The 16764-nt window shown below is 41.6% G+C and overlaps 1 protein-coding gene across 1 annotated transcript in view; it reads right to left on the reverse strand.

The window, feature by feature from the left end:
* Positions 1-2631: 2631 nt before the first annotated feature.
* Positions 2632-16764, reverse strand: part of LOC148352281 (neutral alpha-glucosidase C-like) — a 28119-nt gene continuing 13986 nt past the window's right edge. Inside the window, exons 13-23 of the mRNA XM_088354131.1 lie at positions 15592-15735; positions 14240-14336; positions 14079-14180; positions 12865-13039; positions 11097-11165; positions 9011-9075; positions 8866-8942; positions 8729-8803; positions 6898-7011; positions 2908-3020; positions 2632-2845 (exon numbers count right to left, since the gene is read on the reverse strand). Of these exons, the coding sequence (XP_088210257.1) occupies positions 2632-2845; positions 2908-3020; positions 6898-7011; positions 8729-8803; positions 8866-8942; positions 9011-9075; positions 11097-11165; positions 12865-13039; positions 14079-14180; positions 14240-14336; positions 15592-15735 (1245 nt within the window). The remainder of the gene's footprint in view (positions 2846-2907; positions 3021-6897; positions 7012-8728; positions 8804-8865; positions 8943-9010; positions 9076-11096; positions 11166-12864; positions 13040-14078; positions 14181-14239; positions 14337-15591; positions 15736-16764) is intronic.

Consider the following 16764-nt stretch of genomic DNA (forward strand, 5'->3'; position numbering starts at 1 on the left):
GTAATCCAGTTCAAGTAACCCTACCCAACCCTGTTTATGGGTTGGGTAATATGTAGTAAATTCCATTTTTATTTTCAGGAATTTACCACTGGGAAACTTTAACTTCATTTTTTGAATGTGTAAAACTGGAGTGTCATGCCCAATTTCGTTGTCACAGTATGTTAACCCATTTTGTAACAATGAAAATAAAGGTAGATTCTATTCTATTCTATTCATAATCGACACGTAATCTTTACACGAATACACATTTCAAAATGCTCCGTTTAGGTGTAATATGCTCCTGTCCCATAGATGGCGCTCCATAAAACAATGGCAGCTGCCATCGGTAACCAGGGAAGAAAACATTCAATGGCAAAGACGAGCTTCCACAAAGCAGTTTTTCTTTTTCTTTTTTCTTTTTTTATTTCTTTCTTTCTTTTCTTTTCCAGCCCTTTTCTCCCACTCTGTCTCTGTCTCTTTCACTCTCTGTGTCTCTCTTTTTCTCTTCCTATTTTCCTTTTCTCTCTTTTCTCTTTCTCTCTTCCTACCCTTTGTGCTTTCTTTTCTCTTTTCTCTCCTTCTGTCTTTCTATTTCTCTTTGGATTTCTTTCTTCCTCTCCCTTTCTTTTCCCCCCCTCTCACAACTTTTTACCTTTTGTTTCTCACGCTCTCTCCCTCTCTCTCTCTCTTGCTTTTTTTCTTTCTTTTTTCTTTCTTTCTTTCTTTCTTTCTTTCTTTCTCTCTTTCTTTCTTTCTTTCTTTCTTTTTTTCCTTTTTTTTCTTTCTTCTTTCTTTTCCACCCCTTTTCTCCCACTCCATCTCTGTCTCTTTCACTCTCTGTGTCTCTCTTTTTCTCTTCCTACCCTTCGCACTTTCTTTTCTCTTTTCTCTCCTTCTGTCTTTCTATTTCTCTTTGGATTTCTTTCTTCCTCTCCCTTTCTTTTCCCCCTCTCTCATGACTTTTTATCTTTTGTTTCTCACGCTCTCTTCCTCTCTCTTTCTTTTTTTTCTTTCTTTCTTTCTTTCTTTCTTTTTTCATTCTTTCTTTCTTTCTTTTCTTTCTTTCTTTCTTTCTTTCTTTTTTCATTCTTTCTTTCTTTCTTTTTTCATTCTTTCTTTCTTTTCTTTCTTTCTTTTTTTCATTCTTTCTTTTCCACCCCTTTTCTCCCACTCTGTCTTCGTCTCTTTCACTCTCTGTGTCTCTCTATTTCTCTTTGGATTTCTTTCTTCCTCTCCCTTTCTTTTCCCCCTCTCTCACGACTTTTTATCTTTTGTTTCTCATGCTCTCTCCTTCTCTCTCTTTCTTTTTTTCGTTCTTTCTTTCTTTCTTTCTTTTTTTCTCTTCCACCTCTGTTCTCCCACTCTGTCTCTGTCTCTTTCATTCTCTGTCTCTCTCTTTTTCCTCTTCCTTTTCTCTCTTTTCTCTTTCTCCATACCCTTTGCGCTTTCTCTTCTCTTTTCTCTCTTTCTGTCTTTCTATTTCTCTTTGGATTTCTTTCTTCCTCTCCCTTTCTTTTCCCCCTCTCTCACAACTGTTTATCTTTTGTTTCTCACACTCTCTCCCTCTCTCTTTCTTTTTTTCTTTCTTTCTTTTTCTTTCTTTTTTCTTTCTTTCTTTCTTTCTTTTCCACCTCTTTTCTCCCACCTTGTCTCTGTCTCATTCACTTTCTGTGTCTCTCTTTTTCTCTTCCTTTTTTCCTTTTCTCTCCTTTCTCTTTCTCTCTTCCTATCCTTTCCGCTTCCTTTTCTCTTTTCTCTCCTTCTGTCTTTCTATTTCTCTTTGGATTTCTTTCTTTCTCTCCCTTTCTTTTCCCCCCTCCCTCACAACTTTTTATCTTTTGTTTCCCACGCTCTCTCCCTCTCTCTCTTTCTTTTTTCTTTCTTTCTTTTTTTCTCTTCCACCTCTGTTCTCCCACTCTGTCTCTGTCTCTTTCATTCTCTGTCTCTCTCTTTTTCTCTTCCTTTTCTCTCTTTTCTCTTTCTCCATACCCTTCGCGCTTTCTCTTCCTTTTTCTCTCCTTCTGTCCTTCTATTTCTCTTTGGATTTCTTTCTTCCTCTCCCTTTCTTTTCCCCCTCTCTCACAACTGTTTATCTTTTGTTTCTCACGCTCTCTCCCTCTCTCTTTCTTTTTTTCTTTCTTTCTTTTTCTTTCGTTCTTTTTTCTTTCTTTCTTTCTTTTCCACCTCTTTTCTCCCACTCCGTCTCTGTCTCATTCACTTTCGGTGTCTCTCTTTTTCTCTTCCTTTTTTCCTTTTCTCTTTCTCTCTTCCTATCCTTTCCGCTTCCTTTTCTCTTTCCTCTCCTTCTGTCTTTCTATTTCTCTTTGGATTTCTTTCCTCCTCTCCCTTTCTTTTCCCCCTCTCTCACAACTTTTTATCTTTTGTTTTTCACACTCTCTCCTTCTCTCTCTTTTTCTTTCTTTGTCCCTCCCTCTCTCTCTTATTTCTTTATCTGTTTTCTTTCTCTTTCTTTCTCTTTAATCTGAAGAATGTTTGTTGTATCGCGTGGCCCCCCGACTTCAAACGAGTTTGACGCCCCTGATCTAGAATCTGACCCCGCAACCGATACCCAAATCAAATCTAGAAATGACAAAAGAGAGAAAACAATTGTTCTTGTGGAGCGTGAGATTTATTTTGTCCCCGAATGGGAAGTCAGCATATTTGGACGTCCCAGTCTCCGTCCAGGCTAAGCTCCAAGTTAGCCATGCTAACGGAACGCCGCTCCGATTGGTACTGAAACTTTTGGGGGACCTCCCCCCCCTCCGAGGAGACCACCACCACTTCAGAGGGTTTTTCAGGTACCCCCCAAATCTCAACCCGAGACACGGCTTTCCCGCTCTCGTAGCTTCCTGATCGGGTGCCGGCCCTGCCCGTGGAAAAACAAGATGTTGTGAAAATGGCCGCCGTGGGGTTTCGGGGAGGACTCACCGGCAAGCGAGGCGTCCGTTCCCCATCTGAAAAGTCCGAAGGGAAAACCGGTCCCGGTCTCGGTAGGCGAAAGTCCGGCCGTCATCCAGGTAGAGCTCGCCGCTGGCGCCGCCCTGCAGGAGATTTCAGTAATGACGGGAGACGGAGATCCCCGATAGGTCGATTCTTTTTTGAATATGGGACGCCTACAAAAGGGATTTTGTACCGTCCCGGCTGCTGTTTTATTCCGAGAGTTTCGCTATGGGCCAATCCTGTTGCTGTTCTTTGATGCCCGCACCCTTTTGGGCGGATCTACTTTTTGTAACCTGGGACGTATCGTTCGACGTAAGGGCTCGTGTGAAGGCTTTTTTTGCAAATTCGAAATCTACTTCTTTACTAATATGGAGTGAAATTTGGGATCTATTTTTTGTTGGGTTTTTTCTGGGTCGTTGTTGTTTGTTCTACTTTAGTCGTTTGTGGTACTTTTCACATTGCTTTCTGGTGTTTGATTTTTTTTAGTCGATTTTAATTGGTTTTTGGGTCAATTTGGTTCATTTTTGTCAACTTTTTTTTTAATGTTTTTGGTATTTTTTGTTGCTTTTTTGGGTCCATTTTTTTTTCTGGGTCGTTGTTGTTTGTTCTACTTTAGTCATTTATGGTAGTTTTCTCATTGCTTTCTGGTGTTTTATTTTTTTGTAGTGGAATTTAATTGGTTTTTGGTCAATTTGGTTCATTTTTGTCAACTTTTTTTTTAATGTTTTTGGTATTTTTTGTTGCTTTTTTGGGTCAATTTTTCTTTTTCTGGGTCGTTGATGTTTGTTCTACTTTAGTCGTTTGTGGTACTTTTCACATTGCTTTCTGGTGTTTGATGTTTTGTAGTGGAATTTAATATGTTTTTGGTCAATTTGGTTCATTTTTTGTCAACTTTGTTTTTTTTTAATGTTTTTGGTATTTTTTGTTGCTTTTTTGGGTCAATTTTTCTTTTTCTGGGTCGTTGATGTTTGTTCTACTTTAGTACTTTTCACATTGCTTTCTGGTGTTTGATTTTTTTTAGTGGATTTTAATTAGTTTTTGGTCAATTTGGTTCATTTTTTGTCAACTTTTTAAAAAAAATGTTTTTGGTATTTTTTGTTGCTTTTTTGGGTCAATTTTTGTTGTTTTTTTCCTAGGTCGTTGTTGTTTGTTGTACTTTGGTACTTTTCACATTGCTTTCTGGTGTTTGATTTTTTTTTTTTGTTACCGATTTTAATTTGTTTTGGGGTCAATTTGGTTCATTTTTTGTCAACTTTTGTTGTTTTTTTTTAAAAATTGTGATCACTTTTGGTGTTTTTTTGTTGTTTTTTTGGTCCATTTTTGTTAAACTTTGGTAGGGTTTTTTTGGCAAAGGATGTCACTGTTCTTTGATATCTATTTTTGTTGTTTTTTTCTGGGCCATTGTTGTTTGTTCTCCTAGCAAGTTCAAAATCCACTTCTCTCCTAATATGGAGTGTCATTTGGGATCTATTTTTTTTTTTTTTTTCTGGTACGTTGTTGTTTGTTCTACTTTAGTCGTTTAGGGTACTTTTCACATTGCTTTCTGGTGTTTTATTTTTTTTAATCGATTTTAATTTGTTTTTGGGTCAATTTGGTTCATTTTTGTCAACTTTTTTTTTTTAATGTTTTTGGTATTTTTTGTTGCTTTTTTGGGTCCATTTTTTTTTCTGGGTCGTTGTTGTTTGTTCTACTTTGGTACTTTTCACATTGCTTTCTGGCGTTTGATTTTTTTGTAGTGGATTTTAATTTGTTTTTGGTCAATTTAGTTCATTTTTTGTCAACTTTTGTTGTTTTTTAAAAAAAATTGTGATCACTTTTGGTATTTTTTGTTGTTTTTTGGGTCCTTTTTTGTTAAATTTTGGTAGGGTTTTTTGGCAACTCATTTCACTGTTCTTTGGTATTTGGGAACTATTTTTGTTGTTTTTTTTCTGGGTCATTGTTGTTTGTTCTCCTTGCAAGTTCAAAATCCACTTCTCTCCTAATATGGAGTGTTATTTGGGATCTATTTTTGTTGTTTTTTTTCTGGGTCGTTGTTGTTTGTTCTACTTTAGTCATTTATGGTAGTTTTCTCATTGCTTTCTGGTGTTTTATTTTTTTGTAGTGGAATTTAATTGGTTTTTGGTCAATTTGGTTCATTTTTTGTCGACTCTTGTTTTTGTTTTTTGATGTTTTTGGTATTTTTTGTTGCTTTTTTTGGGTCAATTTTTGTTGTTTTTTTCTGGGTCATTGTTGTAGTGTTCTACTTTAGTACTCTTCACATTGCTTTCTGGTGTTTGATTTTTTTGTAGTGGATTTTAATTTGTTTTTGGTCAATTTGGTTCAATTTTTGTCGACTTTTTTTTTTGTTGTTGATGTTTTTGATATTTTTTGTTTTTTTTGGGGGTCCATTTTTGTTGAACTTTGGTAGGGTTTTTTGGCAAATCATGTCACTGTTCTTTGATATCCACACTCTTAAGGGTGTATCTGTTTTCATAACCCAAAAGATCTTATCAGAAGGAAGGGCTGAGGGGAAGCCCTTTGGAACATGTTGGACTTTCTTGTCTAAAGGCTTCTCTCCCTGTTCTCCTTGCAAGTTCAAAATCCATTGATGTCTTCTCTCCTTATTTGGCATGTCCACTAAACTTGAAACTTGACTAATGGGGGACATTTTTGAAAAGCAACCCCCGCAAGTTCAAATCTGCCGGGGGGAAAACCTTTTTTATGAAACCCTCCTACACATTCAAACCAAAGAACAAACCCTATTTCCAAACTCAAGCATTTGTTAAACAAATTAAAGTACGGTACGGTCCAAGGGGTTCCCAGGGTAGGGAGCTAAAATTGTGACTCCTGTTGAACTGAAGCTTAAAGGACAATGGTCGCACCCTGCAGGTCACTTTCAGTGAGTTTCTGCCTATTAGCCAAGTTTGCTAAATGAGCTAATTTGTTTCAACATGTAGGCAGCAAAAAAAAAGGTTTGCAGGCTGTACTTGCCCAAGACACACCACAGGAACTGGTACCCCTACCCCTGACAACCCGGCTCGTTACGGGAACGTTTTTTTTTAATACAAATAATTCCTCCACCGTCAAATTATTATTCACAAAAAAATTAAACTGCCAGACTCTATTTGTCATGGTTTGGTGCCCGCAGTCTCCTATTCTATTTTCCAGTCCCCCCATCCTTTTTCCTCTCTCCAGGTGATTCCAATCGCACAATTAGAATCCTTCATATAAATACCCCAGGCTCCCACCTCACATTGCCGACTTTTCGATTCCTTAAGCGATTCACCCGCCAGGACTACAAGCTTCTCCTGCCAGACCTTCTTCTTCAGTTCCCGGGATCTTTCACTCCAGCCATCTTTTTAAAGGTACTCCCATATCTCATTTTCAAGATTTTCACCACTTAAGTTTCCTTCCTTAGCAGTTTCAGTCACACACTCCCTTCCAGTAAAGTATTTTGGTTTTTGTTAAATAATGTCCCTTTGTTGTCCTGCATTTGGGTCCGTCACCTGATTCCTAATAGACTCGAGATGATATTTTTTCATTCTTGGAAAAGAAAAATGTGAGTTTTGTGAACATGGTGGCTTTTAGAGGAACTGGAAATTGAAAAAGGTTTGCCTGTATAATATAGTTTGCTCAGATTGTTTGACGTAGGTGTGCAACGTTATTGACGCACAGGCAGACACCGGCAGAAAAGCAATATTTGGTTGAAATTGCTCCCAAAATGGGCTTTTCTTGTCTTTGTTTGATTGCATATGTATCAAATGCTGTTATCTGATATTTTCCTGAGGTCTGATTGTCTTGCACAGGTAAAAAAAAAAAATTATAATAAAATAATAATAAAGAGCGAAACCACAAAGAAGAAACCAAGATACAGCTAAGGATTACTTTTAACGGCAATCTGGAACGCTACAATTTTGCTCGCTACTTTATACCTGAAACGAGGATACCGTTTTGCTAGCTTCCGTGCTAAAAGACACAGTGGACTTAGCTTCCTCTCACCTGAGCGTCCAGAGCGATCGTGATGCTAAGTGGCGTCCCCTGCAGGTCGGCGGTGCAATTCCCCACCACGGCCTCGCGGCACACCACCGTGCCGCCTCGCTGGTAAACCGGAATCTGAAGGTACAAAATGGACGCCTTTTGTGATTCACCTGGTAAGTTCATCCTGACCTAAAGGTTTTGGAGAGGACATATAAGCAGAGACAGAAATATGGCAAAAAGGGAACGTGCTTTATTGCATCCGTTCGTTCATTCAAGCCACGTTCAAAATTCGTCCAAGAAACGCTGGCTTTTATACTGTGTTCTCGTAATGTTTTTCTCAGAAACGAAAATGTTTTTTCCGGCCCCGGCTCGCTCAGTCAACAACTTGTGACTTTTTGTATCAACATTGTCTCATGACTCATAACACCCAGAAAAAAACAACAAAAATAGATCCCAAATATCAAGAACAGTGACATGATTTGCCAAAAAACCCTACCAAAGTTCAACAAAAATGGACCCAAAAAACAACAACAAATACCAAAAGTGCTCACAATTAAAAAAAAAAAAAAGTTGACAAAAAAATGAATCAAATTGATCCAAAAACAAATTAAAATCGACTAAAAAAAAACTTGTGACCTTTTGTATCAACATTGTCTCATGACTCATAACATCCTGCCAGATGTCTGCACACAACAGGCCACCGTCAGCTCGAAAACCGCGGACTTACAGTTAATCCACAACAAAGGGACAGTGGGTAGTACATGACCACGACGTATTGCAAACGAGTGCTAAAAAACACAAGGACGAATACAAACTATGGAGACTCTGTGACCAATATGCAAACCTTTTTGACTTTTTCTTTTTTTTTTACCGGAAAAGGATGACAAATGGACACAAAAAAAACGCAAAAAGGGAAAAAAATAAGGACCAAAACGATGATCAGAAAAGACTCCTAAAAGAACAAACTTAGACCGAAATAAACAACAACAAAAGACTAAAAATAAATTTAAAAAAAACGACCCCAAAAACAAACTCCCAAAAAGTTGGCAGAAGGAGTGCCACCTCCACAGTAAACCATTGAAAAAAAAACGCCCAAAACACAAGCAATAAAAGGCCAACCACAACCAAACCAATCATTTAAAACCATCCGTAGTAGGCCAAAAATAAAACCCGCAAAAAAGGGATCATAAATGCTGAAAACGCCACCAAACCCATCTCCCCAAAAAAGGCCAAACAAAAGACACAGCCCCAAATGAAAGACCCCAGCAAAAACGGATCAAAAAGCCCCCCGTGAAACGCAACCAAAAGCAGGCAAAAGGCAAAACAAAAATGACCAGATTTAATCTGGCTGCAAAAAAATAGATTTTTTTTCGGTTTAAAACCGGGCTTCTAGAAGCCTTTTCACGTTGAAGGATTTTATACATTTGACTATAAAGGATTTCATACGATTAAATACAAGTTACATTATCGAGTGCAATGAAGATTTTCACTGAGTGGGCTGGGGAATTTTGATAACAGGACTCTGACGCAGTACGTCAGGCATTGTTTTGATAAACGCTCGGTGTTGTTTCGAGTTTCTCCAGACATCGAGCTGAGGGGGTGGACCCCACGTGGGGGCTTTCATTGGCACGCCCATGGGAGGAGCCGGCACACCAGCTTGCAGAGAGACGTGGGTCGAAAAAAAAAAAAAAAGGCAGGAGATCGAGAGAGGGGGGCTTGACAGAGACTCGGGCGACACTCATTCGGCTAATTCGATGGAGTTCACTTAGTTAAATTTTGTATTTCTATATTTTCCTTTTTTGGGGTTCAAGACAGGATTTTTTTCAGCATACGAGATCCGAAGCAGAGTTACCGTTTCCAAGGTGACGGCGAACGTTTCCATCCCGCCTCCTCGCCGAACTCGGGCCGTTTTCACGTCGTACCAAAGCTAAAATACGAATCGAACGCCGTTAAAAATTCCGAATCCTTCCTCGCCGTCGCTCGACCTACCTGTTCCGCTCCGGGAAATAGGACTTTCACTTCGGTGGCTCCCGCTTCCGTGATGGGAATCGCCATCAGCGCCGTTCCTGAGTTTGTTGTGAGCAGACGGTTAGCATAAAACGGTCAACCAACGGGAAAAAAGAGGCGGGCTGACCTAGCATGTACTGGTTGTCCACGCCGAAAACGCTGGTCTCCTCGGGGAACTCCATCCACAGGGGCCTCCGCAAAAAATGGACCAAAAATAGCAACACATTTAAAAACTACCAAAACAACCCCCCCCTGCTAGTGAATGACCCAAAACTATCCATCCATCCATGCTTCTCCTCAGTAGGGTCGCGGGGGTGCCAGAGCCCATCCCAGCTATCTTCGGGCAGTGGGCAGGGGACACCCTCAACTGCCAGCCAGTCGCCACAGGGACAGACAATTCGCTCGCTCATTCACACCTAGGGACAATTCGGACCGGCGTGGGGAGAACATGCAAACTCCACACAGGAAGTTTCGATCTCATGACCTCAGAACTGTGTCGCACACCCGCTAACCACTGCGCCGCCGTGCTGCCCCCAAAACAACTATAAAAGGCCAAAAACGACCGGAAAAGAAAACCAAAACACGACCCCAAAAAATGACCCACAAAAGGACAAAAAAATGGTCTAAAAATTGGGCAGTTAAATGGACAAAAATAGACAAAATAATTACCTCCCCCCAAAAAACCTCACCAAAGGTGACAGACAAAAACACTAAACAAAATACACACAAAAAAAGAGAAACTGACCCCCAAAATAATTGACCAAACTGACCACCTGAAAACCCCCCAACAACTCCCTAAATTTGACAAAAAAACAAACACTCCCTCCAAAATGCTTGAAAAAATGACCGCCAAAAAAACGACCCAAAAATGGCAACAAAAAACTTCTGAAATGGCGACCAATAAAAGGCCAAACGTGACCGAAACAACCACACTGAAAAAACGACCAAATAAAAAGACAAAAGAAAAAACATGGCAAAAAAGAGAAACTGACCCCCCAAAATACTTGACCAAACTGACGACCTGAAAACCCCCCAACAACGCCCTAAAATTGACAAAAACCACAACCAAACACCCCTCCAAAATGCTTGAAAACACAAAAATGACCGCCAAAAAAATGACCCCCAAAAACGACCCAAAAATGGCAACAAAAAAATTATCAGAAAAAGAAATTCTGAAACGGCGACCAATAAAAGGTCAAACGTGACCGAAACAACCGCCCCGAAAAAACGACCAAATAAAAATACAAAGGAAAAAAATTGCCAAAAAAGAGAAACTGACCCCCCAAAATACTTGACCAAACTGACAACTTGAAAACCCCCCAACAACGCCCTAAAATTAACAAAAAAAAAAACAACAAACACCCCCTCCAAAATGCTCGAAAAAGACAAAAATGACCACCAAAGAAATGACCCCCAAAAACGACCCAAAAATACCAACAAAAACCTTAGCAAAATAGAGATTGTAAATTCTGAAATCTTGACCAATAGAAAGCCAAACGTGACCGAAACAACCGCCCCAAAAATACGACTGAATAAAAAGAAAAAACATGGCAAAAAAGAGAAACTGACCCCCAAAATACTTGACCAAACTGACGACCTGAAAACCCCCCAACAACGACGCCCTAAAATTAACAAAAAAAAAACCCATCAAACACCCCATCCAAAATGCTTAAAAAAGACAAAAATGACCCCCAAAAATGACAACAAAAACCTCAGCAAAAAAAGAGATTGTAAATTCTGAAATGGCGACCAATAAAAGGCCAAACGTGACCGAAACAACCGCCCTGAAAAAAACGACCGAATAAAAAGACAAAAGAAAAAACCTGGCGAAAAAGACCAAAAAATGACCAAGAAAACCCTTCATTTTAAAAACGTCAAAAAGGCTTTAATAAAAGGAGAAAAAAAGCCCAAAAAGCAAAAAAGAAGTCCCAAATGGCCAAAACACAAGCAAATAAAGGCACAACAAGATCAATCCAATGACCCCAAAAATATCAAGGATCAAAAAGCCCCCCAAAACCACCATGATCCAAAACCACCCACTTAAAAACATCAAAAATGCTAAAAACTTGACCAAAAAAACAAAAAAAAACATAAAATGACCCCACCCTAGCATAAAAGCTATCAGAACAAAAGCGAAGCAACGATCCCAAAATGGCGCTAAAAAGACCAAAACCCAACGGAACGAAGGAGCGTTCCCGTCGTACGGCACTTACCTGAGCACAGGTAATCCGTCCCTGTGAGCCTGGTAGAAGAGCGTGTACCAGTACGGTAGCAGCGCGTACCTGGACAGACAAAAGTCCCGTTGCGGGAAAGATTGTAGAACGTTCAAAATGGCCGAAAAGGGTACGTGCTTTTTGCAACCAGACGTCACGGGTATAATCCGTTTCCGGACGATGCATTTCAGAGACGAAGAGATGACCGGGGTTCCGTGGCAAATTTCGCAAGCTTTTTGTCGTCCAGTCTCTGGAGTTCCACTTTATACCGGAGCGATGACGACAAGACCAGCTATTTTGCAAAAAAAAACCGCGTCTGTGTCGCGAACCCCGACGCACCCTAACCTGAGGGTCTACTATTGTAGACGTAAACCAGAAACCTGGTGTGAACTCCAAGGACCTGGCCATAATGGGTACTATTATGCACAGGAAGCAACAATCCTTAGCCTTGTAGGAAATAACTTTTCTTGTCCTGGAGTTGATCAAAATCTTCAGTAACTTTCACGTAAGGACAAGCATGAGTATCGATCCGACACGCGACGCTTCCCGTGGTCCAGTCTCTGGAGTTCCACTTTATACCGGACCGATGACAACGAGACCAGCTGTTTTGCGAAAAAAACCACGTCTGTGTTGCGAACACCCAACGCACCCTAACCTGAGGGTCTACTATTGTAGACGGAAACCAGAAACCTGGTGTGAACTCTAAGGACCTGGCCACAACAGGTATTATTATTGTTGGAATAATGTACATAAGTTATTCAACTTTACTAAAATTTCAACCCACCCTTAACCCTTAGTGTTGAAACCACAATGTAACAAGGGCGTTCCCTTTCTAAATAAAAGGCAAGCAGAGGGAAGACTGCTTGGGAGTGAGTCGGAGGACTGTAAATTTTCCGTTCACTTCCCTTGCATGTAAAACCATACACAATTCTCTGTGTCTTTTTTTGTATGCAGGTTTTTGTTACAAGTGTTGGGTTGAACCTGACATTTATGCACGGGAAGCAACAACCCTTAGCCTTGTTGGAAATAACTATTCTTGTCCTGGAGTTGATCCGAATCTTCAGTAACTTTCACGTAAGGACAAGCGTGAGTATCTCGCCAAGGTCCAGACTCCTGGTCAGACAAACCGCGTACCCGTGGTCTTTAAGCGGCTTCTCATATCTCGACACCGACACTGATTGTGTAGATAACAATGACTTAATCACCTCGCCTGTCCTAATCACTCCACCTGGGGGCAAGGACGATGACCTATCACACTTCTCCCACTGCTTCGAAGGACGATTGGGATAATTGCATCAACACGGCGTGGACCAATCAGCCAGAGGCTTGATCACGGGGAGTGAACAGTTCATCCCATGTGGCATAAAAGGGGCATCCCTGACAAGCCCCCCTTGTCTCTTGTGCACGATTGAAATTGGAACAGACAGAGACCTGATTTGTTAAACTATGTGATTCGGCTAGAGAAGTCAATATGAGGACTACACTCGTCGGTACAGTTAATTCAACTTCTCCGACTTCTGAACATGCTTCTACTGTAAGGAATTAGGAGTCCGATTTCAGTTTAATAGATGTTAAAACCTTACAACAGGAAGCAACAATCCTTAGTCTTGTTGGAAATAACTACTCCTGTCCTGGAGTTGATCCGAATCTTCAGTAACTTTCACGTAAGGAGAAGCATGAGTATCTCGCCAAGGTCCAGACTCCTGGTCAGACAAACCGCGTACCCGTGGTCTTTAAGCGGCTTCACCTATCCCGACACCGACCCTACCGTTCTCGAATGATGCTCCTTATGATGCGGAGGGCTTCCCGGTCCAACAACCAGGGTTCCCTGCGGGCCGCGTTCATGGACGAGTGTCCTCGGAAAAAAGGCTGCAGGCAGGACGCCTGGTACCAGCGCAGCAGCAGTTCCCGGCCCGGCCCCGGGATGAAACCGCCGATGTCGGCTGAAAAAACAAAAAAGGAAAAAGCGTCCGGTCTCTGGAGTGCCGAATCATCCGGTCTCTGGAGAGCCCGTTTCAGGGTACGTCGAGGGACTCATGTTGGAATGATATACATATATTTATCCTACGGTTGACATGAATATGTTATAAGTGTTCTCAGCCCTTCTTGTTTAGTTTTCAGCCGTAAGTTGTTCTTCAAGGCCATGAGTTGTTCTTTGTACAGTCTGTCTCTTTTCATCTTACATACCAATGAGAAACAACTTGACCTGGAACGCAATAACTCAAGTTGTGTTTCATCGAAAACCTTGAAAGAAGAAAAGGAAGTGTCCGCAAGAAACCTGCTGTGATCATCGGGCGGAAAGCAGGCCGTGCGAAAGAAGATGAATTAACTCCGCGTAGCAACGGTTAGACGGCAGTCTTGTTGTGGTAAATACACTTGCATTTGTAGAATAGATTTGCATACATGTAGAAATTTAGAGAGACTTGCTTACAGTAGTGGGAAAAGGTCGGGTAGACATCCTTGAAGATACTCTTGGCAGACATTAGGTTTCCTTGAAGATAGCGTGCAAGGGACGGGACGCTCTGTACTTGATACGTGATACAGGACCGCCTTTTGGGGTGTACTCAATCGAAGCCAAATCGTCACTACCAGCTTTAAATACATTGTCATGTTCCTAGCTCTGTGAGATCTCCATTGACGCATCAATAAAGTGACATCTCCCTCCAAACGGGGCTGGCTCCTGTCCATCCTTATCCACATATGAGAAGACTTTTCTCTCGATTATCGAACCTCCAATTTCTCCAACATTTCTCCAACAGTCTCAACTAGTTAGATAGAACCCCTCCCTTCAGAAAGTTGAGACTCATGTACGATAGGGCGAACCTTAATAAAAAGAAAGGAGATATCGGAGATTTCTTCAGAGTAATTCGGGTGATTGGCGGTATACATTCTCCGAACCTCTCCTTGCAAGAGTCTAACTCATCAGATTCTCTTTGTCTTTTATTTCAGAGCGTTTGATCATAAATGTCGGAGACAACTCACCTCCGCAAAAGGAAAGGCCGGCCACGCACATGGACAGACACATGGGGACGGAGATCTTCAGATACTCCCACGTGGACAGGTTGTCCCCGGTCCACACCGCCCCTAAAAGACAAAGGTGGCGGTTTCCCAAACCAGTCCCGATGGGACGAATCGGGGCTCACCCAATCGCTGCGTCCCGGCGAAGAAAGCGCGGGACAAAACGAAAGGTCTCTCGGTGCCGCCCGAGCGGGTCAACAGGCCGTCCGCCGCCGCCATTTGCTAGAAACAAAAAGCACTTTGAAATGTGAGCGCCTCCTAGTGGTCACAACGTGGAATGCCCAAAGGGAAGCCAAACCAAATCAGACTCTGGTGTAAAGATAACGTTTGGTGGGGGCGTACCCAGCCTGTATTTTTCTAGTATTCTGATTTTTGTAGTATTCTGTAGTATTTTTATAGTATTGCCATACTTTTGTTGTACTTCTGTCGTAATATTTCCGTCGCAATATTTTTGTAGTATTTCTGTCATAATGTTTATTGTCTCATCTCATCTCATCTCATTAGCCGCACCGCTTATCCTCAGTAGGGTCGCGGGGGTGCTGGAGCCCATCCCAGCAATCATCGGGCAGTGGGCAGGGGACACCCTGAACTGGTTGCCAGCCAATCGCAGGGCACACGGGGACAGACAACTCACTCGCTCAGTATCGTAGTTAAATTATCGTGGACGTTTTGTAGTATTTAAGTCGAAGTGTTTTGAAGTATTTTCATACTACTGTAGTACTTTTGTTGTGTTTCTTTATATTTTTCGACGATTATTGTTGTTTAATTTTTGTGGTATTTCTGTAATAGTATTTTTATATCATAGTATTTCTATACACTTTTTTTTTTTATCAGGGGACTTGATGTCTTCATTCTATTTTGGAGTACTCTATTTGATATTTAGTTTTGTAGTCATTTGGTAGTACTTCTTGTCATCAAGATTTAGCGCACTCCAAACTTCTCGTCAGGCAGATCCGCCATTGTTGTTTTGGTCTCGCGGTTCGAGTTTTCGTCCGATCTCCGGTTCGAGTTGCGTAGCGAAAGTCCGTTTCTTTTTAGAAAACCGCATAGAAATTCTTCGGGAGATGGCGGAGGCAAGGAAAACACGCGTGTTGAAGCGAACGATTCGACGAAAGATAATAAACAAAAGAATACTCCTGGCAAAAAAAGGACTTTTCTGCCAAAATGGACTTAATTATATTCCTGGTGACGCTATGAGGAGGATGATAATGGATTGGACCTTGAGAAGGCATTACAACTGTGGCGGGACAGCAGACCACGAAGAATATATGAACTGAAAAATTTGAAGGGATAACTGATTTGTATTACCAATAAACTGTGATGATTAAAACTGAATGAATATATAGATTTATATTATATATTTGTCGCCAATTTAACACGAAATTTTGGGGAGCCATAGATCTCTGTCGGGACCCCTAGATTTTTGAGCACGCCAGTCCCCGGGATCCATCACTTTTGTAAAATAAAGACTGTTCACCTGTTGAAAGCCGTAAAGGTTGTGCAGGTCTCGGTGCTCCCAGCCGCCATATTGCAAGGTGTCCTTGGGCAAGGTCAACTCGGGCCCCGAAAAGACGGTGGGTTCGTTCATGTCCACCCAAGCGTGCAGCGACGCCGTCGAACCCTGGCCCCAAAAAACCCACCGAACAAACACTTCAAGGGGGGAATATTGTGGAAAAAGCTCCTTTCGCAGTTGAAACCGGGGTTAGGACACTGGTGTCGGATCAGGCCCGCCGATGGTTTGAATCCGGCCCGCAAGACAACAGTGAGAGAAGCGCAAGAGGAAAATGAGCTGTGGTTTTAAAGATTTCCACCGGATGTCACCCAAGCCAGTGAACACTTGCAAAACAATCGTGGACTTATTTCTCCGTTTCTCTCTCACTCACTTCTTTTTGATTTATTTCTCCCTCTTTTTCTTTCTCCTGTTCACTCTCTTTTTCTCTTTTCTCTCTCTTCTTCTCTAACTCTTTCTTTTTCTCTGTCTTGCTCTCTTTCTATTTTCTCTCTCTAATTTACACTTTCATTCTCTTTCTTTCTATTTTTCTCTATCTTTCTCACCCTCTTTCAGGGTCGAACAAAAGGCTCGCCTAGTAAACACTGAGGTTCGCAGACGGACTGACAACAGGGGACTGACAGGACTGGGTTCAAGTCGGGACGGGGAGCCAATCAGAACCCGCGGTAATCATGACACACACTAACAATACTACTACTAGAGTATTACTACAGAAATTCTGCAAACATACAACTACAGTAATACTACACAAATTCTAGAATTGAAATGCTACTATAAAAAAGACGTGGTCAGGATCAAAAACGGGTCGACAGACTGGAGAAAAAAACGGGACAGGTAGGAGTCAGGGTCGAAAAAGGCTTGCCTAGTGTACACTGAGGTTCGCAGACGGACTCACAACAGGCGACTGACAGGACTGGGTTTAAGTCGGGACAGAGACGGGAGAGTAGACGTGGTCAGGATCAAAAACGGGTCGACAGACGGGAGCAAAAAACGGGACAGGTAGGAGTCAGGGTTCAAAAAGACTTGCCTAGTAAACACTGAGGTTCGCAGACGGACTCACAACAGGCAACTGACAGGACTGGGTTTAAGTCGGGACAGAGACGGGAGAGTAGACGTGGTCAGGATCAAAAACGGGTCGAC

This window comes from Urocampus carinirostris, chromosome 15 (assembly GCF_059441175.1).
Source record: "Urocampus carinirostris isolate Australia breed hairy pipefish chromosome 15, RoL_Ucar_1.0, whole genome shotgun sequence".
Taxonomy (NCBI): Eukaryota; Metazoa; Chordata; class Actinopteri; order Syngnathiformes; family Syngnathidae; genus Urocampus; species Urocampus carinirostris.